Source organism: Larus michahellis, chromosome 13 (genome assembly GCF_964199755.1).
Source record: "Larus michahellis chromosome 13, bLarMic1.1, whole genome shotgun sequence".
NCBI lineage: Eukaryota > Metazoa > Chordata > Aves > Charadriiformes > Laridae > Larus > Larus michahellis.
This window is the reverse complement of record NC_133908.1, coordinates 16074629-16101500: the sequence shown is the minus strand read 5'-3', so window position 1 is coordinate 16101500 and position 26872 is coordinate 16074629. Positions and strand designations below refer to the sequence as shown.

Genomic DNA, 26872 nt, shown 5'->3' with positions numbered 1-26872 from the left:
AGGAAAAGAAACAGGCAAAGAAGATGGGAGAGGTATGTGAGAAGGTACACTATTTTTTTTTTTTTACAATTGATTATTGCTGATTCGGGTTTTCTTTACTTTACTAGAGCACCGTGGGGTTTTTTTTCAGTATTCCAAAGCATTCTCCAAAAATTATTAAACTAGATTTGTGAATGAAACACAGAAAATAAAGCAATCCAAAAGAAGTGAGGAAATAGATTAGATTTTTACACAGTGTTCCAAGAAGCTCTTTCTGCCTGATCAGACGATTGAAACTGGGATTCAGTATAGGTCTTCTGTCTCTGCATGACAGCAGCAAGTTCTACAGAGATTTTTTCAGCAGGGTCACCTTATCGGACTGGCCTCCGCTGCAATGTGGGCCGTGTAGGGGTGTGGTGGGGCGGCCAGAGGGAAGCTGGCCCCTTCTGCCACCTCAGCCTCCCAGAGCAGGTCCGAAGCGGCAGAAGCCCGCAGGTGAGTGGCAACTCATTTCTCAGCAGGCAGGAGGCCAAGCCCTGTTTCCCGGGGGCTGCCTGGCTCAGGGCGGGCAGCCGAGGCCCGCAGCACTGGACACCACGGGGTTGGGGACTTTTCTCGGCAGTGGGACCGGGAAGGCTGATGGCCCGGGTCCTTGCCGTTAAGCCCAGAGGAACGACCTGGCCTGGTTGCCCCTCGGGCCGCCCCGGTGCTTCTCCACAGCCCCACGGCCGGGGCGCGGGAGGCCTTGCCCACTTCACGGCCCCCTGCGGCCCGGGGCTCCCTCAGCAACCCGGGGGCCGAGGGACGGGCTGCTGCGAGAGAGGCAGCGGGGCGGGGGCGGCGCCGACAGCCGGTGGGGATGGATGCAGCCCGCCGCCAGCCAGCGGCACTCTCCTCCCTCAGCGGCGGAGGCGGGGAGGGCAGCGAGCTCCGCTCCCCACAGCGGCCGCTCAAGCAAAGCGCCCCCGGGTCTCTCCCCGCCGTGCGGGCGGTGGGAAGGGCTCGGGGCACCCTCTCCAGGCGCTGCGGCCGTCAGGAGGAGAGGCAGCCCGCCTCCCGCGGGGAAATGCGGAGGCGCGACCGCTGCCAGTCCCGAGTCCAGCGGGCGCCCCATACCTGAAAGGGCTCGCACCGTACGGCACAGCCCCGACGCGCCCAGGAGACGCTCCCGCCTCCGCCACAGCGCCGCCATGCTGTACGGCAGAGGGCCTCCGCGCCCAGCCAGGACCCCTGCGAGGTGGCCGAGTAGCGCCTGAGCGGAGGGCGGCGACGTCGGGTGGGTGAGGGCGGCGGGGTCCCGTGAGGGCGGGGGGCGGCAGGGACGCAGAGCTGAGGGGAGCCGGCTGCCGCCCGCCCGGAGCTCCGTCTTCTGGAGCCACTGCGGAGCCGCCAGAGGCTTTTTGAGAAGGCGGGCGCGGACTGCGGCGTTAGAGAAACGCGTTTGCGTTAAAATCCGACGTTTGGAAGGGAAAAATCCCCACACCTGGCTTGACTGGCTTATCCCTTCCCTCCCCCCCCAGATGCTGCTGCAAAAGGGGTTCAGGGAAGGCCTTTTGGGTAAGAAGAGAAACATGACGAGTGTCCAGAACCTTCACCGATATTCAGAACTGCACTATTTCCCCTCACATCCCTTTGTAACAGACAGGTGGGAGGTCGCAGCCCCTTCTGAAGCTGCAGCACTCAGGCAGAAAGTTAAAAACCTCTGAGAAGGTGGTTTGAGTAAAGCCTCTCCCTCCCACGAGGTGTTACGCATGATGTTGTTTTGGCTTCCTGTGGCGTGTTCAGCATTGAGAGCAGGCGCTGGGGCCTCAGCTCTGAGAGAAGAGGGTTCTCAGCCACGACGGCGGGGCAGGCCTGTGCTCCACAGGTCAGTGAGCTCGAGCAGCACAACCAGCTGTGACACGGGGTTTAGCTGTGGTGGTACCCATACCTGCGCAGGAGGACCTGCCGGAGCACCTCCCATGCTTCGCTGCCTGCAGCAGCATCTCCTGTCCCTGTGCCACATGGCGGCTGTCGATTAAACAAGGGCGATGCTGCTGATCTACTTTGGGCGAGAGTTGTGAGAGTTATTAGTGCTTGTAATGTACTCTGGCAGCCTGAGGTGAAAGGCCTCAAAGTTGACATTGATCAAAACGGTACCGCAGGGAACAAGGTCTTTCTCATTCAGAAGTGCTGGCTGTTGGCCTTTACTGAAGCACAGCAGTGACCCTCCCTGCTGCTGTACGAGTGAGTCGTATGTGATAAATACCACCATAGCCAAATCAGAGTTTGGGACAAAGAATCACCCGCTTTTTCCTGCGGAAAGGGAGCTGGCGACAAAAACAGTGAGGCAGTCATGGTTCAGCTGTCTCCGGAGAAGGGCCTGGCTCACAAGGGGGCAGCATCCAACCGTTTCGTTTCAGAAACCATCGATCACCTGGTCCACAGTTAAGAGGAGAAATGGCAGGAAATTAAAATTCTCTAAGTTTTGTAGAACTAACATCACCTCCAGGGTAGGTCTCATTATTTTTTTCACTTCATTAATGTTTGAAAATAAAAGAAACGGGAATTGCTATGACTTTAGTGATAAAAAAAAGCAACCCCCTTCTCTGTTGCCTCCTGCAGCACTAATCAATAAATCACTAAAAACACTTTTATCCACTGCAGCAGCAGGAGAAAGGCATAACTAGAGCGCACTGAGAAGCCTCACACATATTTAGATACTAATCTTTTATGCTTTTCAGGTACATGCATGCAAAGTTGTTGTAGCTGTTCATTTTAGCCACTATCCTGAATTGAATCAGGCAGTGTTGAGCATGTGCTCTTCACACAGCATTTAGTTCAGACACGTAGGATCAAGGGTAGAATTAAATCTCCCCAAGCACAAAACAAGTTTATGTGAAGAAATGTCCCTGCAGCATTATGGTATTTTGCTAATAAGGAAAGGCCTTAAATGTAGCAAAGCTGTTGATAGAAAACATTACCTTTAAACAGCACCTACAGTGGCAATTTAGGAAAGAACTGATGATAAATTTGGAGTAATGCTTCTAAACTCTTTTAAGGATAGGATCTTGGCCAAGTAGCCCTTGTAACAGCCACGTTGTACACCAGCATTACAGATTGCTTTCATTATTTTAGAGCTCAGAGTCTAAGTGAACCACAGCCTATGCAGCAGTGATGAGATTGTAGCTTCTTTTAGATGATTGTGTTCCTAAACGCATCAGCACACACCCTCCCTTGGCATCCTTCTGAAGTCACCTGTGAGCCAGGACTATCCGTAGCTGCTGCTGTGCCACTGGCAGACCGTGTGAAGCTGGGGTGTCACCATCCCTCGGGCTCTATCTCACGGCTAATGACAAAGCCCTGTGCAGTTCCGCAGGCTAAGGCTTTCCCATTGGGACCGCCATCTTCAGAAGAAAGCACAAAGCCTGTTTAACACCACTCTGCATGTTCTTGCACGTTCTCACAAGCTTGATCATGGAGACCGACTGAGGCAGATATCGGCAGTGAGGAGCAGGTTTTGCCCATGGTCACAGTACCAGTAAAAGCAGTAGCCGCTGGTATTCGCTGTAGTCAGCACTGAGCAGGTGTGTCTGTGCCACACTTCAAAAATCCTTCTCAGGGACCAGAGACACATCCTGGTTATCAGGTGTGGTTTCTAATGTGTCTTTGCCTCATCTCCTATAACTTCCTACTGTCTTATTTTAATTCTTCTGTGGTTAGCATTAAGCTGATCAGAATAATTAGTGATACACATTTTTTTACATATATGTAATACATATCTTTATTTCTTTTAAGAAAGCAAGCATTAAGCCCCTTAGTGGCAAATACATTCTAGTATCAGGAAGCATTTACACGAAGCATTGTGTTTCTGCAATGAAAGCATATTTTTTCAAAACTTGGGATTAAAAAAAAACTTCATACAAGATAACTATCAGATTTAACATCATATTTCCACAGGATTTTGTCAGTTGTAACTAGTCATATTTAAAGTCATAAATTAACTCAATACGTTAGATGTGGTTTGGTTTATTTCCAGGGGGAGATGTTTATTCAATATACTGTAAACAGTGTGGTATTAAAAGGGCAAAGGAAACACCACTGTAATACATTTCAGAAATGTATATAAATCCATTCAACAAAGATAGGGGTTTTGTAAGGCATGAATTGGTTCTGTTAATGGGCAGACTTTCTCCTTTTGAATTTATTGTAAGGACAGCTTGGAATCCTGTGCTTTTTTTCCTTCATACGAAATACCTTTTGGTACATTTATCAATGGCTTACTTAAATTCTTCCTCATGAAAACAACCAGGACCAAACACCTTTTCTATTTAACATTTTAGAAATTTTGAATTTTCAAACACATCTTCATGTCTTTCCTGTCATTCAGGCACGGTTTGCTTTCTGTCTTACGTTCCCATCTTAGCAACCTGGCAGGCTTGGGAAAGAAGAGAAGTGTCAGGTAGATACCATCTTTAGAAGTCATCACATTGTTTCTCTTTTAGTGGGTGGGGTAGAAAATGGATTATACCAGAGGTTCCCTTTTGTGGCACGACCTAATTAATAATTTACAGGAGTGTCAGTGAACTGTACAGGATCACTGGTTGAACTAAGAGGTCTCTGCATGAGGTAGGACTTTTTGTTTTCTTACCATCTCTCTTGTGATTGATTGTACTCTTATGTTTTTTTCTTGTTCCTCTGCTAGCGTATAGCATGGTGTCCTTAGCATTGTGGAGGAAGGAGGAGGGAAAGAAAAAGCCTGTGGAAGGAAGACATGGTAAATGGTGAATACAAAAGTGGAAACAGTGACATAGTCCCTGGCAACTGAGAGCCATATCCCAAAGCTGCCAAAAGACAGAATAAATGGTAGCAGGGGAGGGGTGGTTACTGATCCTTAGACTTTTTTCAAAGCAAGGTAAAGCCTTCTCATGATTCAAATTGCTAAATATATGGATAGTATTTTAATGTGGGGGTTATGCTGACAAGTGAGGACCCTTGTTCAAAGACACAGATCCGGGGAAACGAAGTATTTTTACCACTTTTATTTCAAGCTTCTTAACCGACTTCTGTAGCAAGAATTTTCCAATATTACTTTTTGTTGGGTGTTGCTTTACATTGTCATGAAGGAATCTGTGGCTCTTTGCTGACAATCAAACTCTGCTGTATTTTTCTGTGTGTTTCATATTTGCTTTTTGAAGCTTTGATAAATCAATCTTTAGGAGAGTTAAAAGTCAAACTGATAAGGGAAGAAAATGACAAATTTTGGTTCATGAGATTAAGGTGGTGATCAGATTTCCCTGTGAAGTCTATAAAGCTTACCACATTTTGTTAAGATGGGACAAATATATCCCATTAGCTAGTATTTTTTTTTGGTGTAAGGTCTGTAAATGTATCAAAACCAACTGTATTGAGAAAGCTAAGGAAAGTACACACATCGCAGAATTACTCTAAATCAGGTCATAATTTAAATTATATTTAAAAATGTAATTCTAAAAGAGAATCAACCATTCCACTATTTGCCAAGGACGTCTTGTTACAATGAATACATCCTTCAGCTAACAGTGTTTCCTCTGCTGGAAACATTTGTGCATAGGTTCATAAACAAACAAAAAATATTTAACATTTCAGATTTATTGCTATTGCTCCCTTTGCTTATTTTTGTTTTCAGAAATTTGTCTGAGAGTAGGACTTGTTGTTGTTCAGAATTTAATCTATGCCATTTTATTCCTTCCTTCCTTAACATAGAATCTTCTGTACGTAGTTTGTCCTAAACAACTAATTGATTGCAAGTGAGGGAAAAAACCAGCAGAAACAGATGACACTCCAAGCACCACAAGTTCTTGACTTCATTCAAATACTTCAACATATATTACCAAAACAGTGAGGGAGAAAAGACAGGAATATGTTAGACTTAACTAAGCTTCAAAGTTTTCATGAGAAGTTATAAAATCTTCGAAAGCAGTAGGTTTTTTTCATTCTACACGATAACCTTTTAAGATGCATAGTAAACCCAAAATAGTCTAAGTGCTTGTATAATTTGTTAAATTTTAGAGTACAACTTTGCTGGCCATCTTTCTTCTCTTTTAGCTGTTTCCTGTTTTAGATATCTCCAGGCAGCTTCCTGATTCATACATGAGTGGTGCTTCCTTTCTCAAAATTCCTCTTTTGCATGTTTCTCAGCAAGAAAAACTAATTTGACTGTTGAAACCAGCAAATTCACATAAAAGAAAATCCCTCCTGCTATTCTGAAAATGCAAGCTCAAAAGAATTTTCTTCCACTCAGTGTTTCACATGATCTGTGGGGTTTATGATAATGTGCTAGCTCTCCCGTCTCCCTTTGTTTAGGCTTTTACAAACCAGTCTTTGGCCAGGATTATTAGAAGAAGGGAATGTCATTTGTTGTTATGCCAGGCATGGATTTACTGGGAAAGCTTTAGCTCCGTGCTATGCACGGCAAGTGGGGACAGCACTGCCACGTTGCATCATGCGATTGCAGCTGGGTAGCCTCCATGAGAGCCTGGGAGCTCTGAACACGAGCAAGTCTACTCAGGTTTGTGCAGACAGATCTGAGCTCGGCTCTGTCAACTGTCAGAACAGGTCAGTCTGAACTAGCCAGTTGTTCTGACCTGTTGCAGTTCATGTGGTGCTGCTCCCAAGCAAAGACATCCTGGGTTTACATCTTCCCATAGATGTGCCCTGCGAATGAAGTATCCTGGTGTTTTGCAATACCAAATCCATCTTTTAAGATCTTGTCCTGACATTAAAATTGCATTACACCAACACTTTTATAGCTCTCCACAGTTCTCTAACCTGGATGTATTAATACGAAGGTAAATTTTTACTATGTAGACAAGGATAAGTCATGTGAATAGCATATAAATTTATGCACTCTGGAGTTTGTTTCCTTGTTACTATGTTAGTAAAAGCTCACAAAAATATCCATACCTATATAGGCCCTCTCTTGGGAAACAGCTAAATGAAAGAAAATAAGCCAACGTCTAACAGCCTACCAAAGAAACTTCTCTTAGAGAAAAAATTATCCTGTAATAACGTATTACAAGATTTCAGATTTCTATTAACTTGGAAGCAACTTACGGACATTATCAAACAGTTTGAGTGGTGTAAATAACTGAACCTCTGGCTTTATCTAATTTGTCATTTTGCCATTCACCATCTTTACTTACGTAAAGAAGTATCTAGACAACAGAAAGGGTTACTTTGCAGGCATAGCCTTTATCATACAAGTAAACAGTTGTGGGCAGGCAGAAGCAAGTTTGCTCCTCCCATGCTTCTAGCCTGAAGAATATGATTCAGCTCAAAGTTAGAAGTCCTTTAGAAGTGTTGTCATGGGACACCACTCAATCTGGTAAAGCTTGGCACTAATTTATGCTGCTAAGCAGAAGCTGGGCTGATACCACCCACCAGTTCACAACTAGCTATAGTTAACTGCAAGGACGTCTCCAAAGAATGGCTGTATACTTACACAACCAGGTCAGTGCATAGATAAGTTGTACTGTTTTAAGCTCTTTTCTCCACAGCCCAGCCGTAAAAGAAATTCTCAGTTACTTTTAACTGTGGGTGGCGTCAGGGATCGTGCAGACACGATCTATCATGGTTTCACAACCAGCTTTTGACCAGACAGGAAATTACTGTCAGTGAAGCTGGAGTGCAGAATCGCTTCTTTCTTTCTTTGCCCTGCCTGATGTCTGGATTATAAGAAAATATTTATTGAGCTAAAGCTCTGTTATACATGGAAGGGGATACTTCAAAGTTATTCTGTATTGACATTGGGTACTCTGCTATATTACAGGGTCTTAGTTATGTTTTGTTTAGAGTTACTAAACCCACTTTGATCTTCACATACCTCTTTTTCCCACAATTCTTATTCAATTCATTCACTTAACATTTTTTATTTTTCTCTTGTCATACTCTCAGGTAGTCCCTAATTCTTCCAAGGACCTTCCCCCTCTTGTGACAAAGCCTGTTTTCAGTTCTTCAGCTCCTGTTTCTGCCACATTTGATACAAACCCTTTCTTTGAATCTTTGTTGGTTTTGGTTTTTCTTATTATTTTCTTTTATGGTGCAATTTAATTGCAGCTTGATTATATTGTTTCCACCTCAAAGGAAACCATATAGACAGTCAAGCCAAGAACAAGGTTTATTAGAATAAACCTCTTCGTTTACCTTAGAGCTGTTCACAGCAGAGTATTTTTCCAACTAGAAGCTACAGAAATTCAAGTGTACTATTTATAATTTATTGATTGCACCTCCTGTAGTTACTGTTAAGCAATTTGTTATACATACTTCCCCTCCCTCCAGCAGCACTCTATATTTAACCCACATGCCTAGGTCTTGTTTCTACGACTTTTGCACTGGCTGTGGCATGCCACGTCTGAGCTGAAAAAAGAACTAAATCCCTTGGGCCAAATTCATTCCGGGAGTTCTTGATTGAACACAGTGCATTTACACTGAGCACAGATTTGGCTCATACCTGACTTTGTCAGCATTCACTGTGCTGTAACTAAGTAACAAGAACACTGTCATTAGGGGACAGATGAATAGCTTTCTCTGAGGTTATTAGAGCACTGAGCACCTTTAAGGAGTGCAGAAATCTGTGAAAGGAGGAGTTGGGGAAAAGGACGCTGCTCCTTTTAGAGCCTGTGTAACAGAACTGATAAGCTATTCCTGTGATGTGATCAAATGTGACTGAATACTGCAGGCTCTTGGACTCTTATTCTATAAAATCCACACCAGAGCAGCACAGGAAAAGATCGGAGGGAACAGCTTCTGCTGTACTGAGAAAGGTACATATTTATGTTTTCTTATTTCTCAGACTTGACATGATTTGTTATCTTAGATAATGTCGCTATTTTAAACAGTGGTGAATATGAAAGAAGCGGGTGTTTTCCATGTTCTGACTGGTACTCATTGTCAGAAAGCCAGTCCGTGGGCAGCAACAGCTTTCACAGAGAAAGAGTAGGACATATTTGTGTGTAATGCATTTGTACTGTATTGTAAACCTTGACAGTTGAAAGAAGCGAGATGAGATAACCCTGACTAAATTGAAAATGTAATTTATGGCTATAAGTATGCTGGAATTTAGTACTCATTTGTATTCAAGAAAAAGCTGCGTGCAAGTCAAGTTTCAGTTCAGTCATATTTGACTGAATAGCTGCTTTTATAAATGTGTTGCTGCAGCTGTATTTTATGGGGGTTTTCATTCTCAAGAGCGAGTTCTGCTACAGCAAAATGTCTGTGAAGAACAGACAAAAAGCTAGTACTTTTGCTTGCTACCCCTGTTGCTGCTTATAGAGTATCTTTCTAATGCCCTTTACAGACATTCTTTATCTTCTGTTCTTTAAAAACAAACATATTTACTAATACTGTCAACCACATGTCATATCGATAATCTCCATAAACAACCTTCACTTCATCTCTGCACTTAAGCTTACTTTTTCCTGCTTACTCAGCCATGGACTTCTCTAACAAAGCCCTCAGGTTCAGAATCTCATGCATCTGCATAGTATTGCAGTATTTAAATGCAAAAGAAAAACGTCCTGATTTACAGCTTTAGTTGGCATCAGTGGGAAAAGAGTTTAACCACATTAACACTGCAAACAATTTACTTGTCACTCAAGTTTAGCAATATTTATTAGCAGCCTGTAGCTGGTATCAGGTTTATCCCTGCCAGTCCCACACTGTTGTCTTTCAGCATTCCTTCAGGATCACTGGAATTAGAACTGACTGGGAATTTTCTGAAAAAACATAACTTTGGCAGCAGGCATTGAAACCAGATCTTAATGTGTGAGGCCATTGTACCAGTTTTGCTAAAACTCTCTCAGGAGAGATTTCTCAGAAAGCAATTTCTAGCTAAAGCAAGAGTCACTCTGTGCTCACCCACTCCAGCCACTTTTCCAAGGAGGGCACTCACGCAGGATTTGAGCCCAAGGTCTTGTGCCCTGCTCTGTCTCAGGCTGCCTCTTCCCATGCGGTGCTTTGGTTACCCGCTGTGCTGTGGTGGATCCCACCTTGCTTGGCCTGTTAGAGCTGTTCATTTCCAGAGAAATAAGCTGTCATTTCAGCAGCGATTTCCTCCCTGCTCCCTCACGTCCCTCAGTGGGTGTCCTCGCTACCAAGTTTCAGTCACGCACTCCCCTGGCCTGAGGAGCAGCTTGCGGAGAGCAGAAAGCTGTGCTGGGAGAGAGACAGGTTTACGCTAGATTAGCTGATCGCCTTGGAAGCAGGGCAGGAGCACACACTGGGGATTTGGGACACTGAGGATTCAGCCCTTGATCTTTGTGACATAAAGAGAGAATGTGAAATAAGGCTGTCACAGGTGATTATGCTGAGGACAGCTAGCCATTTTGGTCTTTCCTCTTCCAGCCCTTTCTCCCTGCTTCCATCTGGGTCAAAATCATTCAATAAGGAGCCTGTTTTACCCCCTGGGGAACATGAAAATCTTGGTTGAGAAAAGTTTTTACAGACCAGCTCTTAGTGTGCCAACAGGGCAGAGCACTTTCTGCTGTGCCTCGCAGGTGGGATTTGTACAATTCAGCTACGCTATGCCAACCACTGCCTCAAACACTTGTACAAATATTACAAATGTATCTAGAGTTCTGGAGTGTGTATAAGGACTATCAGAAACAAATGCTTCCTAGGGGTACCTGACAGGATCTTATTCCTGAAAAACTGCCTGCTCAAGGCCCAGTAAAGTGCATTTCTGATCCTTGAAGAATTCTCTCACCCCAAACTCTGGCTTTAATCATGCAGTGTGTTCCCTAGGTCAGTCTGGATCAGAAGACTACAGATCCATGCAGACCTGCTTGTTGGATGGAGAAGAGGCCCCTCTGCGTGGCCAGTTTATTCTGAACCCCACTCTTCTTTAGGGGGCACACAACCGTTATACAGGCTTTTTCCTTTGGGTGATAGCACTGAATACCACTTAGACCATGGCTACTGTGAAGGGAGTTTTAAGTGGGTAGCAATTATCCTAATTGAAATCTATCTTGGGAGAATGGATTTAAACACCCTTATGCAGCTTAATTGATGGGGCTCCCTAGTAGGCAGTAGGCACTTTTCTGTTCTTTTCCTTCCAGTCAATAAGAAGAAACCCATATTTGTTTCCTTTCAACCTGAGAAGAGGGAAAAAGAAAAGACAAAAGGCCTTTGCATTTATAGAAGTCTGAATTTTTGTAGTCATGGTAGTGAAGCTAAATTGTAGTAATTTGAAAAAACCTAGGAAGAAGGAAATCTAGATTTCATGCAAGAAATATTTAGTGAAAAATTATATTCAGTCTGTTCAGCTTGTTTTTGTGATGTCAGTGGAAAATCTGAATGCCAAACTACCGGACTAAGTTTCCACTGAAATACAAGCTATTCACATTTGGCAATACGCTGATCGTTCTTCACAGTGTTGCACTCATTTGAAAATACATAAACAATAACAAAAGAATAGTAGGTAAAAAGATAATTTTTTGACCTTTAAAAGTACTAAAATATGAAGCTGTTGAATTGCGTTGCCTACAGCAACAGGATACAATATGTTTGGCAGAAGTTAGTTTAGACTTTCTGACCAAAACACTCTGCCTTTCTTGTGCTCTGGGAAAAGATCAAGAAAAGCAAAATGCCACAAAACAGATTACCTCATTCAAGACAGCATAGGACAAAGAGTCAGGAGCTCCAGTCCCAGCCAGGGCACAGCAGAGATCTCCTCTGCCCTACTACAGGGCAAAAGACATTGTTAAAATATGTGTAGAAATGTGCCGAGTCTTACGTATTATTTTCACAATGCTTTGCAAACAGCTAATACATCCCTACTAATACGCAAATCCTCTGTATACTGTAATGCATGAGATGATACTTAGAGGCATAATTTCAGCAGAAGCTTTTAAAAAGTTTGAACTTAAACCTTTTTAACCCTTTTCTAAAAATAGGGTGTACACCTCCCTCCTTCACACAGGTGCATGTATGGGAGGGTTTAATCTGTTAATATGTATGGCCTTTGTAAAAAACCCCTAGAAAATTGTTTGCATTATAACATTCTTCTCTCTGCAGACTTAGCAGAAGTGTCTCTGCAATAAGTTAGGCCCTGTTGTCCCCGGGCACTCTACGATTGTAGACCATTTCTATTATCCTCAATACCATCAGACCGATGGAGAGATTCTTTGGGGAAAAAACATTGCATGGTATAAATTTACTAAGCACTCCCCATTCACCAGGTTATGTGAGCTAATAAAGTTTAAATTAGATTCTAAACTCTTTAGCATCAGAATGCTAAAGTACTGTCTGGATGCTTGGAGATTTGCAATAAACTCTTAAACAACCAACCAGTACTTGGCAGTTAGATTAAATGCATGAAAAGTTATAGCAAGATTGGATGTAACATCATCTTTCCTCAAAGGCCTGATTTGTCAGCAGGCTGAAATCACTTAAGGAAAGTGTTTGAAGCACTGTTTGTCTTCACATTTTCCCTGTTGTTCATAAACTCAATAATGTCACATAGGTGTTTGCTGTCTTGGTATCCCAAAACTGATCTCTTTAGTTAACGCAGATAAAATCACTTTGCCTTTCCTCAGGTGTTATCCATATATCCATAGCAGGGACTTTTCTGACAGAGTTTAATTCAGCTTTACAATACCTTGAAAGTTACAGAGGTAGCAGTAACTTTTAACTTACTCTTGTGGCAACGAAGATGTAGGTAAGACAGCCCACCCAAGATCAGATCAGAAAGCTATTGCCAAAATGACACTCAAACCAAGGTCTCCTGACTCAGAATCCCAAAGCTTACTCTCATTCCAGTCCTGGGGAATAGCAGTCTAATGTACCTGCTGTCTTTGTGGAAGAGATTTTTTGTGATTATGTTTAGGACTTCAGTACAAAGCAAAGCAGAATCAGTTTACCCAAGCTAAAATTGTAATGAGAGGTTCTGTAATTAGGATCATAAGGATTCATCTTGATTAGAAAAATGTTCTATCCAACAGTTTTCAAGGTCCCAAGTATTTTAATACCTGTCATCTCTTATTTTTGCATCTGTAGGAAATGAGGTCTCGTTAATTACTCATAATGTAATGAACTAAGCTTCAGAATAGTTAAATAATCAAATTTGACACTTTTAAAATCCACTAAGTGTGAAACTCACTAAGACATACGTCCTTATTAAGACTCAGAGCATTTAAATGTACTTACTTTCAATCTGTTTATTTTTCTTCTCAGTATCAGTTTTTAGCATAGGTAGGTTGTTTTGGACTCTGAGAGAGAAACAGTAGCAATCAGTAGTTTAGATCAAATCTCCAGATACCTTCCTGTAACAGTGTTATGAAAACATCATACAGTTTTTATGAAACACTGAGAAAAATCTCAATTTGAATTCATCTGGTTACTCAGAGTTACCTTAAAAAATGATGCTACCAATTGGTCTAATCCTTATTTTTTCACTTCAGGGCATTCTAAGACCAATCATTTTTTAACAGTACTTTGAAAAATTTACCAGAAGGACTGATAAATAGCATCACTGAAAGATCCTTATTATGACCTTTGGTGAAATGGAAGGAGTCACCTGTACAAGAATAAAGAGCAGGATGTATTGTTTTGTGCTCCATCACACGGGCATTTCTAAGTTTATAGAAAAACTGGAGATCATATAATAGTAAGGGGGTAGTGAATCCCCTAACTTATCAACTATTGCCATAATAATAGATCCCTAAGTGTGAGACAGTCTCTTGAGGCTTCTTTTATAGCCACTGGAATGACTTAGACATTTTATCTTCGATGGCATGTAAGTTGGGGCGGCAGATTCGCACAGCTTGTGTTTGCTTCTCTCTTTGAAAGTGTCTTTTTAAATCTCTGTAAGCTGAAACAGAGGGACTCCCATTTAAATGCTGATTGTTTGATTATCATTTGCATCAGGGGAAAACTGCTGAACTGCATTATCGAGTTATGATTTGGTCTTATGAAACCTGCCAAAATGAGTAAGATTAGATGCATAAGAAAATAACCCAGTTCTTTAGAAAGCCTCATCAGTAGTTTGACAGGTTTGGGCATGAAATTTTAATATGTTTTCTTTTAAACTCTGTCTTCTCAAAAACAGATTTAGTGATATGTGTTATTCATTCCTTTCCATGATGTTATCCCTCTGGTTTTCTGTTTATTCCCTTGCTCAGTTTTTCATTTTGCCTACTATTTTCCACTTCGAATTTTAGCTTTCAAAGAGAAGGCTCACTTTATCATGGTGTTTCTAATGCACGGAAGAGGTTGCAGTGCTAACCTGTGTATTTGGAACCTCAGTACAAGCACTAAATAATAAAAGCGACTGCCTTGTAATAAGTGGTTATGGGAAACTTGACTATGTGCGAGTTTAGTTTTATTGCATACTTAATGAATCTCATGAATCCACATTAAAGTTAAAATTACAGTTGCATTTTCTAAAGCTGTCATGACTGTCTCTTAGGTAGTGGTAGTTTTAAATTGGTTGAATTACTCACTTAATTTTCATATCAGATATTTTCCAGCTAAGATTATGCAAGCGATTACCTATTTTGGTACAGATTTTTTTCGCTGCTCTGGGTGCATGACCATCACCGATGCATCTTGCTCTTGGCAGGCTGCTTTTACAGTCTATTGCTACCACTAAATTTATTTTCACATCTAAGACGACAAAAATTAAGAGGGACAAACTTTAAAAAAGAAACTGTGTTAAAAAAAAAAAAAGGAAAAGAAAACAAAGGAAACAAGATATGTCCATTTTGCTCCTTTTAAAAGTTACCTTCTCTGGAAAGTGTTTCTTCAGGATAATTGCCTCCTAAAGGAGCTCTGCAGAGAACAACCCATGCTGCCAGTTTATGAAGGCACTGGGGTTTTACCCAGCAATAATAATAATAAAAAAACTCAATAATTGAAAAAAACATTCCTTGGTACAGCAGAAACAAGTGAACCTCTCTAGGAACGGAAAAAAGCAGCATGTACTATATAGGTTGTTGCTACCTGTGAACAGGCTCTAGGGATCTGTGGAGGCCGGCGGGCTCTGCTGATACGTACGGTGGTGTTCGTGTGGGACTCCAAACGCAGGGACTGAACTGAGGCACTGTGAGAAATGGATCCCTCTGAGCACTTGATCATAGGAATGGCCAAGTTGAATTGCTTCCTCGCTTAAGTTTTAGATCTAAGACCATCCCCAAATCACACACATTTGAGCTTACATTTATAGCTTTTTTTGTCTTCTTGACAAATATGTTACACAAAATGTGTAAACAAATGAGTGCCAACAGCCACTCACCAGTCTAGATCCAAAGAGACACAAAGAGAAATACAGGTCAGTATTTTGCCTTCAGAGGGGACTCTCGGGTGAACTTGAAGCAATAAGATTTCATAGCTGAAGATCCGAAATTTGTTTCCCAGGTGGCCCATCAGAACTATCAGTTGTTGCCCTTCCAGCCAAGCTAAAGGGCTGTCAGCCTGCTCAAACTTTTGCATAAGGAACGGCTAGAAGAGATAGAAGGCTGTAGCTATCTGCGTGGTTCAGAAGCATACCCCACTTGACACCTTTTTGTCAAGCCAGTTGCATCTCGGTATCAGGATGTCACATGCGGTACCTGCCGTGGGTGGCAGCAGCCTAAATACAATCTATGCCTTTGAAAAGACAGGGCATGTACATCTCAAACAAGGCATCTTTGTCTGCATGAAGTGTATTCTTTAAAAACAAAAAAAGTCTTTAGAAAGATACTGCTGTCCAAGTAAGGATGAGGTTGAAGTATTTGTTTGTTTGAGATCAACAGAGGTTATTAAAAATGAGCAGGTCTAATCCGAGTGCTTTTCTCTGCTCTGGCTAACTGAGACACATTAAGAAATAGTATTTCACAGGCTGCAGACAATGAAGAAGCTGTTGTTCTTTAATATATGGGCTTTTGAGCATGTGATGTCTTGTAATTTTCATGTATAAAGCCTGTAGTAGCATGGGAAAATAAGACAATGGAAATCTCGTTTGCTGACATACCCTTCCATGCCTGGGAAGCAATGCAAAAATGGAGGGGTGGGATTTTACCATCAAGCAGGTCCTTTTTGTTAAGGTATACAAAAGAAGTCCTCACAGTCTGTTCCCTGTCCGAAAAAAGAAGTCTCAGCATTCCTACAGGACAGGGAGTGGGGCTGAGTTAGCCTACAGATGCTATCTTGCCCTGTTTTGAGAAATCTCACCAAATGGTCTCATATCTATACTGAGCTTTATCGCTCAGGAGGAAAGCTGCTTCCTCAGAAAATACACCACCTGGTTCATCCTGCAGCTATCATCTTGTCTTGCTGTCAACAGATCTTAGAAGGGCAGCACCAAACACGCTGGCAGATTCTCATAGTGCCAAAGCAACAGCCTGTGGCAAGTTGTACTCAGAGGATGCCAAATTATCTATTGTTACCAGAGGATTATGTCTGGCAGTAGTCTGAAATAATTCTGAATGCCAACAGTCTTCAGTTCTAGAGGGACCTGAACGTGTGCCACCAAGTCACTGGTATGCAGGGCTCACACAGTTTCCTTGTCCAGAGGCAGGAAGGTTCGATACCTGCTGGCATCACTAAATGGTTTCTGGGCTCCATCCATTCATTGCAGTTCAGAATAATTCTCTCTCAACTATGTCAGTAATCCAAATCCATCGACAACAACCGTACAATCAACTAAGCCATGCAAGCCAAGTGAAGACAAGCCAAGTGAGTACAGAGAGATATTTTTCTGTTGAACTAACAATATTTTCATAGCCCAACCCGAGTTCTTAGTGGTCAGATAACATGGAACATCTTCGTGTAGAAGAACTAGAAAGAACAGAATTCCCATTGTGCAGGACAGTTGGTCCTGATCAGTAGAACTATTAGTGCACAGAAGGGAAGAAGAAAAATTGACATCCAGGCCTTTATGATCCTGTTGAGGTAAAGAAGCAGGTTCTTATTATCTAGGAAACAAAATTCAGAAAGTGCAAGAAGCAAAATTTTCATGTGCTAATGATGCTGGCGAGCCCTGAAAGGAAATGTCTCAGGTCAGACTTTGCAAGGAAGGCATTAAAGGTAAGTATTAACATCAGTGACTACTTAAAAGCAAAAGAAACTGACTTTAACTCCTCCAAACAAATCACACTTACTGTGCAACTAAGATAAGTGGATGGGTGAACAAGCATCGGCTGTACTGTAGGTTGAGCATATCTCCATGGAAACTCAGTCATCTTCTGAACTCAAAATGTGTTCTGCATGATGATTCAAAATTTAAAGCAGTGGGACAGATTTTTCCCGTGTGTAATGTGTATTTGCCAAGTCCCACCACAGAATGGAGGTCTGACCACCCATAAAATTTAGGATTTTCCTGGAACAGTTTTCGGGGAAAAAAATAAAAAAGGGAAGCAAGAATAGGTAGGAAGAAATGTGTGGGAATATTTGGCTTATCATATAGCCTCTTTACCTCTGGTCTTGGGCAACCTAGGCAAAATTTTTGAGGATGTCGTAGCTCCTGTTGGAGCAATGGTTTTGCTGAGCTCTAGGTAGGTGTAACATTAATACAAGCGCAGGTGGAAGCTGTTGCTGTTTTCAGCAAGCTGGAAGTGAAAGAGACTTGATAGAAAGAATCAGAGGTTAGAAAGGGCTAAGTGTCATGTTCTTTAAAATAACAGTTTAAAAAACGGTGCAACCCAAGCCAGCCTGCTGAGGTTAAGAAATTGGTTCTGAATCCTTTAGATCTGTGTTCAAATGCCTAAACGGACTTAAAGAACAAATGAACTTGGCATTTGTTTGTCCATATACTAACTGGAGCACCTTCCAGCCTGTGCTCTCCTCCTGGCGTGCAGCTGTCAGCACCCGCTCGTGGGAAGCAGAGGTGGAAAAATGGAGGTGTTACAAACTACATCATCAGAGCCGAGGCGTGTTTTGGGTTGCACCAGAGGAGCTTCACAGGCAGAGAATCCTCAGGCAAATCACAACCCTTAGTTAGGCACCTTCTCAAGGGCTAAATCAATTCCTTAATTTTAAGAATCCTTTCTTTATCAGATCTTTTGTGTTGTGACTCCCGCATGGAAGTAAACGCGTTTTCCTGTATACTGGCTTGTCTGAAATCCATCTGAGTAAATGGCTTTGCTCGGATTTATTGCTTGAGCTGTACAGGGTGATATACATCCCATCTGCTGAGCTTTACGTTCAGATGGCCTAAACTCAGAGACAAACAGGAGCACATAGCACCCGTGCTGCACACACACAGGCACCTGCAGCTATGGCACTGAATTTCAAGGGGGCAGTAGGCGCAATCCTATCAGATAATTTGAGCTGGCCTATCAGAAGTACAAGGTGCCCTTTTGTTACATCTCTTCAATTTCATGAGCTGAGCTCTTCTCCAATTCAGGGATTCAGCTTTATGTTTTTATAACCACTGAGAAAACATCCCTACTTTATAAAAGAACATGTGTCTTCTGTTCTCAAAAGTATCAGATTGATGGCTCGTGTCAAGGGTTTTATAAGCAGGAAAAAGGCTTCTGAATCCTGTAAACCATTCCACCTGGGTATCTGGGCTGCGGGCACTGAAAGGAAGGCGGCAGGTTGAGTCCTGCTGAAACATCAAGCTCAGCTCCTCTGCAGGGCACGCGAGGCAGTAACTGAGGTCCTGCAGACTGATTTGAAACAGAAAGTTACCTAACAGTGCCCAGTTTCTGCCGATACTGTGCTGAAAATTAAAGGGTGAGGCGTTCCATATTTTTCCTTAGCAAGGCCAGCTTAGAAGTTTCCCATTGCTCAAAAACTAGGAGTGCAGGATCACATGCAGGCTCTAATTTAAGATTTTAAATTGTTTGAAAGATGGTTAGAACAGCTTTGATGCTGAGACGCTCCTTGTGCAGTGGCACGCTTGGAGCCAGCACTGAGCAGCTGTGTGGGGGAAGGGACCAGAGCATTAAATAAAGCTACTTGTTGACTGCCTGTAAAATTGGCTTCTAAAGGGAGCGCCACAGAGCACCATCCATTACTAAGTGACAGAGAGTCATTTCCAGCTACTCTGGAAAATGTCATAATTAAACCCTGTGTGTTCCTGTTCAGTGTGATTGGTTGTGGGTTATTCATCTTAGTATTTATAAAAAGGATAGCACTCTCCCGTGCCACCTTAACCCTGGGCTGTTTTTCTCTTTCCTTCCAGATGCTGGAGAGCTCTTCAGTCCTTTTGTTCATTGTCTTCGCCCTGCTTTTCATTTTGCTGCTCTTTGTGGTGCTCATCAGGAAAAACGGCAGTGCTGCCCTTATCTGGAACGAAATAATCCGGGAGAAAATAACCAATTTCATCATGAATCAGAGCAAAGAACAGAGGATTTTAAATTTTGTGCTGCAGAATGCAGTCCGAGGAGACCCCTGTAGTGTGCTGGACACTATAGATAAGTACTGCTCCCAGAAAGAGTGGGCCATGAATGTGGGCGATGAGAAAGGTAACTGCAGCAGGGATCAGCACTTGAGAGAGATTTCAAGACTAGCACAGCACAGGACATCTTATTGTATTCAAATGGGAACTTCCATCTGCTGAAAACTAACCCACAACAGCCTTGTGGTCAGCAGAGGCATTCTGTAAATAGTAATGCATGTTTGTGCAGATGTCTTTGAGGAGGGATATCCAGTGAGTAATTCGGGAAGTCACAGGACCAAATCTGGGTTTGTATCTTGTGTCCACTGGAAGAGTGTAAGCAGAGGGTGACAATTTATGGGAAGAATCTAGGGCTGCGTTATACCTCAGCTCCTATATAGGGTGGCCTTAAGGCACAATTCATTATGTTAAGTACTTTCAGATCCTTAAGTGAAAGACAACAAATTGAAAAAAAGAAAGAGCGTTTTAAACTATATGAATTTTGTATATGCAAGCATAAGTTCAAAGTTACTGTTGAAGGGAGAAATCCTACCCATGTCATACACAAAAGCAGCTATCAGACACGGTTGCTCTTTAGCAAGTAAATCATCTTGTTCTTGCCTCCTAAAAGAAAATACATGGACAAAACATTTTTTCTTGGCTGCAAGAAAGTGACAATCTTTTAAAAAAACTGTAACGGCAAAATATTAACATGTTCCCTTATGAATTAGACACTAAAGTACCTCTTGCTGGGAAATTGCAGGGGTAATTTGCTTAGTCTGGGATTAACATAGATAATGAAATACAACTGTAAGCATTGTAATAAAAATGCTTCTCTGTCATGGATACATTTTGTGAAACTGGCTTCTCTGTGTACCGAGCTGGGGTGCTCAGGGCAACAGAACAGTAGGTGGTGGCTGAGTAGGAGTTCTTAAAGCTCTAAACTTTGATCATTTGGGATTATATTCTTAAAAATTTCACTCTAGTTTTGCTCTGACAAGATGACCTTTCCTCAGATATGAACCATCAAAGTTAATGCATCTTTAGTTCCTAAGATTTTGAGAGTGACCACACCATCTCAAGATGCAAGCATCCTAGCATCATCATCACTCTACTCATAAACAAGTGACACCCAGGAAAATGTCACGTAATGAAATGTATATGTACATTGAAAAATTCCACAGCGGCTCAGAGTAAAATCCCTTCAAATACTTTTTCAGATTAGTGTTCTAGTTTCTAGCCATACAAGTAAGAAGAGACAGTTTTCTCACAAATAAATCCCTTCAGAAGGACTGTCACTTCTTTTTGGGAACTTTTGTTGTTGCTAACAAATGACTAATGTTTTCCATCCCACAAATTCATCTAGTGAATCCAAATATTTTGCAACTTTATCACTAGACTTTTCTCTTTCCCTTTAAAAAAAACGTATTTAGGGTGAGAAATTTTGTATCAGACTACTGCATATAACATTTGCAACAAACATGAGCACTCAGAATTCAGGTGTTACACATTTCACAAATATGACCAGTTTCTGCAATAAGTTCTTGGAAAAAAAACACTGCATTTTTCCCTTTTAACACTATAAATATTTTAGTTAATTCAGGCACTTCTTTACTTGGAAATGTTTATATTGTGAAACTAAGTAAAATTTTTTTTTAGTTGAAACTTTGCATTTTGAAACTTAGAGTGTCCATGATCAACTTGATCACATGTAAGCACATTTGCAAAGGAAACAGTATATAATTTGATATGAACTCTTAGTTTTTGAATGTCCTGAGCAACCGAGTACACGGACTTCGTAAGTTTCTTGTCACTAACTTGCTCTTCTGTACGTGAACCAGTTTGATTTTGTCAAAAGTTAACCTGCTTCTGTTTTATTCAGGTTTAATTCTAGACAAGACAGTGGAAGAGGTCCAGCCATCGGTTGCACTGGAGCTGGGAACATACTGCGGCTACTCAGCAGTTCGGATTGCTCGGCTACTGAAGGCAGGAGCTCGTCTTCTCACTGTGGAGTTCAACCCAGAATTTGCTGCTATAGCTAAACAGATCATTGAGTTTGCTGGAGTACAAGATAAGGTAAATACCATTTGTCTCTGGTCGGTGTGAGGAAGCAATAGATGGAAAGTGAGACTTTATCCATAGAAACAATAATAGGTTTAAATTTGTTACTTACTTGTCAAGCAAGTATGACACCCTAAGCATTTGGGAACACGCAGACTTAACCATCAGGTTTGATAGCAGGGAAAAGCTACCAGTGTCCATGCATAGGACCAAGGTCATCTGCTCTTTTGTATATACAGCCAAGTGAGCTGTATTTGTTGGCATCAGTCAGGGGTCCAAGTACAATGCAGACCCGGCTGAGAGTCAGGGTAGAGTTTGAGGCTTGTCAAGATGTTTGCACGACCAAAACAATCAGGGCTATTCTCCAGAGTTCTTTACTATGTGAGTCAGGATGAAGATACAGAGAGGCAAGACCAGAAACCATCATATACACCCGTATCTCCTTAACATTTTGAAAGCGTTTAGACTTCATCTTCCAGTTTGGCCTCTTCACTGTTAACTGGTTAGTACAGCAGACAGGCCATTTGGTGAGAGCTATTTTCAAAACCTATAGCGACTGTAAGAATAATGCAGGCCAGGAGGGAGGCTCTGGAGTCAGTTATTTCACTTATTACAGTCACAGGACATCAGCACACACAGTCCTTTTCATAACATTAGTAGCCACTATTGCAAAACTGGTTAGATTTACTGCCAGTATTGAACTGCAAGCCTGCACTGCAGATTCCTCCTCCTGATAATCAGAAGCCTTTCTATGATTTCTGTCTGACATTTGTTCATAGACATTTTGTATTCTTTTTTTTCTTGCACTCACACTACTTATTAATTTAACTAGCTCCATCCCTGTCCTCTCACAGCAGTACAGCTGAGGACCTGACTATGTTACCTCCCAAAAGCTGGTCCAGAATATTGATTTTCTCTATATAAACTAAAAAGTTCGAATCAGTGTCAAGATTGAGTACAACAGAAAACTGAACCATAGCCTAATCTGTTACAAAAGCTCCCAAGAAGCAGTTGTGCTATGTGCAATAGACTTCAGATGAGATGTACTTACCCAAATCTAGTTGGTCACAATATATATACATGTAAATTTTTTGTGCAATCTCAGGTGTTGTGACGCTCTGTACAGTTGGTTGAGAGGCAGGTATTTCCAGTCTATTATCCACCTCAGCCCGAGGCAGACATCTACAGCAGGTCAAAGGATTCATGCCCGAGCAGTGCCAGTCTATTCGACTAGACAACTCACTTCAACGTAGATGATAAAACTAGAGGAAATAAATCCCACCATGAGATCTTCTAATGCATTTCTTAACTTTTCAAACAGAACCTGAAGTACTAGTGACATGCAAAATTGCATTTTCCTATCTGATTTAATCTCCTGATCAGCTATGAGTCATAAGCCAGACGGATTTCCTTACTGCTTTTTTCTCCCACTCACAGTATATGGCGCTTGCTTAGCAAATCAGTGTGCAGCAGCTTCTTTCAGTTTAACAATGCTTATGCCAATAAACTTGTGAGGAAGATGTAATAGCTTCTGTCCTGCCTCCTCCCTCTACTGGCCATACCAGTTTTACATACTGCAGCCTCCCGCTTTATTCTAAACTAACCTGTTCTCTATATTTTTTGCTTCTCTTGGACTACAAGATTCAACTGAGATGCAACAAAAAGAGTAATAAAAAGTACTGTTTTCAATAGGAGATTCCCATGTTTTCAGTAAAGAATCACATTATCCAAACGAAAAAACAGGTCATTTTTCTGCTATTATTAAAAAAAACCCAAACAACCCAAACCACCCAAACCCGTATTTTGGAACATAACTGAGTTTATTTGTCAAAGAAAAAAGTACACTTCATCTAACTCTAAGAAATAATTTAACTGACACAATAATGAACTATAAACACGATTGCTGATGTCTGGCCACAATTTAAAATGAGCTAGAGGCGTGTGCTTTTTCATAATGGTTCACAATTCATCAGGTGGATTTGCATTTCAGGTAAAACTCCTGGAAGGCCCCTCAGAGGAAATTATTCCCCAGCTGAAGAAAAAATATGAAGTGGATACTCTGGATTTTGTCTTCCTGGACCACTGGAAAGACAGATACACACCAGACACCATCCTGATTCAGGTCAGTTTGCACAATTCCAGTCTTAAAAGAAAAGTAGCAAAGGCCTTGATGTCTGTGAGGCCTTTATTCTTCACGGAGGACCTCATCCTCTGTAAAATGAAGGATGGCAGCCAAAATAGCAGCCTTACAAGAAAAGAGGATTTGGGGGACAGGATTCCAAACTTTTGTCAGGGACAAATGCTGCCACTGCATAGCTAAGGACTCCGCAAATACTGTTGAACTATTTTGTTTCCTGAACAAATGGGTCTGCAGTAGAAATCCCAGCTGGAGGATTGCATGGCCTGGGTCTTACGCTCCCGAGAAGGAGTATCTGCATGGTCACTAACCGGAACACTTGACCCAAAAACATCCTTATCCTGGGAGCAGGTAAGACCTAGGACCTGCATATCCCTGCTCCACCTCTAATTTCATCAGTACCCTTTTTTTTTTGCCTGGGTCTGTGGTGCCAGCAGAGCCTTTTGATGAAATAGTATTTTGGTAGCACAGCTGGGTATCATCTTTCTGGATGGGAAGTTATTTTTAAGTGTTAAATAACTGAGATTCAAAACATCTGTATCTATCAATGCAATACATACAGATACTCTCCTAGCTTTGGAGCTGCAGACTGATAACATTTTCTACAACTGCCTAACTATTTGTGTGGAAGTGTCATTTTTCAATTATTTTCTTCACAAATGAATCCACTTTTTTTGAGGCTGCCCCTTACATTCAGAACCTGTCAACTAGTTCCTGACCCCTGCTTGAGGACTGCATTGTACTCTTATCCGGGCTCCTCAGTTTTTTAATTCCAGAGCTGCCCTCCAGATAGCTGTTTGAAAAGGAACTTTTTGGGGGGTTATGAACAGCCAGCATTGAATTTACACAGCGGTAGCTGAAGAAAATGTTCCCTCCCTACAGTTATTTTGTACCCAGAGAATGTTTTCTTTTGAACGAGCTGTGTAAGGATGACTGAGCTCTTTCCACTGGGAAAAGCTAACGCATCCTTATCAGAACTTAACCTCCCCAACACAGCCAAAACAAACAGGTAGCTTAGTCCCATTGTAGGGGTGAGTCTGATGCAACTGTGACACAAAATTGCTTTGCTTTAAACCCTCCCCCCATACTTATGAAATTAAGAGGAGAAAGATGAAGAAAAGATCCCTACATTTTCTCAGATGCTACAAACCTTCTAACATGCAATTTTGGCATGTAGTGCAATATGAATAGTGAATATGAAATATGAATATAAAATACTCAGATGAAATAGATCTCGAAAGTGGCCCAGAGAGCATTCCTTTTCGTGCACTTCCAGAAAAGCCTGACACAAAGAGCATCTGAAGTCCTGATGACTGGTTGAAAATACCACGTTGTCACTTGTAGGCTTCTATAAGCTGCACAAGAGACCAGAGGATGTTTGCCATGCCTCTAAAATTGTTTCTACTGCGCTGACTGGTTCAGTCACCAGGGGCAAAACCAGTAAGCTGAACAGCCTCTGCAGCACACTCATCAACAGGACTTCTCTAATAGACTGTGCGCGACAAAACCCACCCCATGTTTTGGCTTCAGCTGCTGCCTGTAACCACAGGATAACAACCAGCCTGATTAACTACAGACTTTCTGTTTTAACACAGCTGGTAAATTCAGATAAGCAGCTTCTACTAGACAAAAATACCAGTAAAAATTAGGTTTTTAGGTTTGCTCAGGATAAACATTGCACTTGAAGTGAATATTGCAAGTTTAGTTATGCCTTGTGGAAATGTGTCAATGATCTCCATTGTGCACAAACCCTGCTTCATGCCCAGCTCCTGAACAAAGCGGCAGAAAGTTGTACAAGATGAAAGGAAAACAAGTGCAGAAAATGTCTTTAATTCATTTAGTGGTTTTGGAGTTTGACTGAGACTGGCCAAAGCAGACTGGTACACGCCAGTCTCTCAGGTGACCTTAAGAGCTGCTACAACTTTTTAATGCCATATTAAAAAGGTTTTCAAACTTTAGGCATGAGAGCCAAAACAAAATCATCTTACTAACCACGTAGACTTGGATATAATCTGAGCAGCAAACTGCACACCTCCACTGCGCTTGATTTGCTATTTCAGAACCTGAACGACCCAACGTGTTAACAGAAAAAGTCAGCATGTTAAACACGACCACAAAGGACTGGAGAGTTATTCAGCTTCTCCCATGTCTTTTCTTCCCCCCAAACCCATAGTACAATGGGCTTTTGGATGCAGGCACTGGAGTACACGGTTAACATGAAAGCACATTACATTCAAGCCAATGTCTGCTTAACAGCCACCATGAAGCAATGTCTCTTCTTTCTAGGAATGCAACTTGCTGAGGAAGGGCTCGGTTCTTCTGGCTGACAATATCATCGTCCCAGGAGCTCCAGAATTCCTTAACTATATCCGCAAGAACCCCCGTTTCCAGTGCACTAACTACCCATCTCACCTGGAATACATGAAAGTGAAGGATGCTATGGAAAAGGCTGTGTTTTTGGGATAGAGAGTGCCATTAATACTCAACCTTTGTTTCAAATTATGTAAATGCAACTGCACAAGTTAACTTGTCCATGCTTTAAATTTTGGGTTTTTGTATTTTGCAGCCTGTAATTACAGCAAGTGCTAGTGGAGAACATTTTAGACCGGGTGGAAAGCAAGATCAGGAGCAAGTAGGGTAACTGCTCAAAGGTCTGTTCCATTGTTTCACGTAATTTGGCAAACCCAAGGTGATGCATGTTGCCTTGCCTTAACATCGAACAACACAGTCTGTTATTTTGAGACCAAACTCAAACAAACACAGTTTGGGCTTAGGGTCGGATGGAGAAGGTAACTTCTGAAGATTTGTGTCCCCAAGCTAATCTGATTAATTGTTATCAAGAGTGGCAAAAAGCATGCATGCTGCAAGAAAAGACCATTTCAGGACCCCTGATTTTGCTAAACTACTAGCATGCCACTTAGTGCAGTGAAGGTTCCTATCGTGATATCAGATACATTTTTGCACAGTTACTGCAAAAGTTAATCATCTCTATGCTAGAGAAAAGGGTATGCACTGAAAGAAGACCAACCCATGCAACGACGAGAAAATAAAACAGAACTTTGCAGAAGACAAACAAATAAAATTATAATCTGCCCACGCAGAGGTAGGGAAAACTGATGTAGTAAATAGATTAAAACAAACACAGTAACAGACAGATAACAAAAGGAGCAAGATCTTTCCAAAAGAACACCAAAACTAGATAATATCAGAGACCTTGAGAAAATGCTGTTTATCCCCTCTTATTTACTTATCCCTTCATTACATTGTGTATACATAGTACGTGCTTTTTAGGGGCAGGGCAAACTGCTTACTCTAATATGTGCTGTGTATGTTGAAGATGCTGTATAAAAATAAAGACCAGAGAGAATGGGATTTAC

General features: G+C 41.8%; 2 protein-coding genes across 10 annotated transcripts in view; one reads left to right on the top strand and one right to left on the bottom strand.

The window, feature by feature from the left end:
- Positions 1 to 1600, bottom strand: part of TXNRD2 (thioredoxin reductase 2) — a 36998-nt gene extending 35398 nt beyond the window's left edge. The window contains exon 1 of one of the 4 annotated variants that reach the window (XM_074606720.1): positions 1096 to 1600. In XM_074606720.1, coding sequence (XP_074462821.1) covers positions 1096 to 1552 — 457 coding nt within the window. In that variant the 5' untranslated portion in view covers positions 1553 to 1600. The remainder of the gene's footprint in view (positions 1 to 1095) is intronic. The other 3 variants (XM_074606721.1, XM_074606722.1, XM_074606723.1) reach the window with 3 other exon arrangements.
- Positions 7 to 26872, top strand: COMT (catechol-O-methyltransferase). Of its 6 annotated transcripts, none has more exons than XM_074606729.1 (5): positions 7 to 474; positions 19103 to 19385; positions 21180 to 21373; positions 23349 to 23480; positions 25782 to 26872. In XM_074606729.1, exons 1-5 carry the CDS (start codon positions 307 to 309, stop codon positions 25959 to 25961), a joined length of 957 nt encoding a protein of 318 aa, XP_074462830.1. In that variant the 5' UTR covers positions 7 to 306; the 3' UTR covers positions 25962 to 26872. The 6 variants fall into 6 exon arrangements, with proteins under 6 accessions (XP_074462830.1, XP_074462835.1, XP_074462833.1 ...); XM_074606734.1 differs by lacking the exon at positions 7 to 474 and adding an exon at positions 895 to 1255; XM_074606732.1 differs by lacking the exon at positions 7 to 474 and adding an exon at positions 7223 to 7449.

Coding starts and splice junctions, on each gene's coding strand:
- COMT (XM_074606729.1), top strand. CDS start 307: ATGACAGCAGCAAGTTCTACAGAGATTTTTTCAGCAGGGTCACCTTAT. Junction 475..19,102: donor GAAGCGGCAGAAGCCCGCAG/GTGAGTGGCAAC, acceptor CTTTCCTTCCAG/ATGCTGGAGAGCTCTTCAGT. Junction 19,386..21,179: donor GAATGTGGGCGATGAGAAAG/GTAACTGCAGCA, acceptor TGTTTTATTCAG/GTTTAATTCTAGACAAGACA.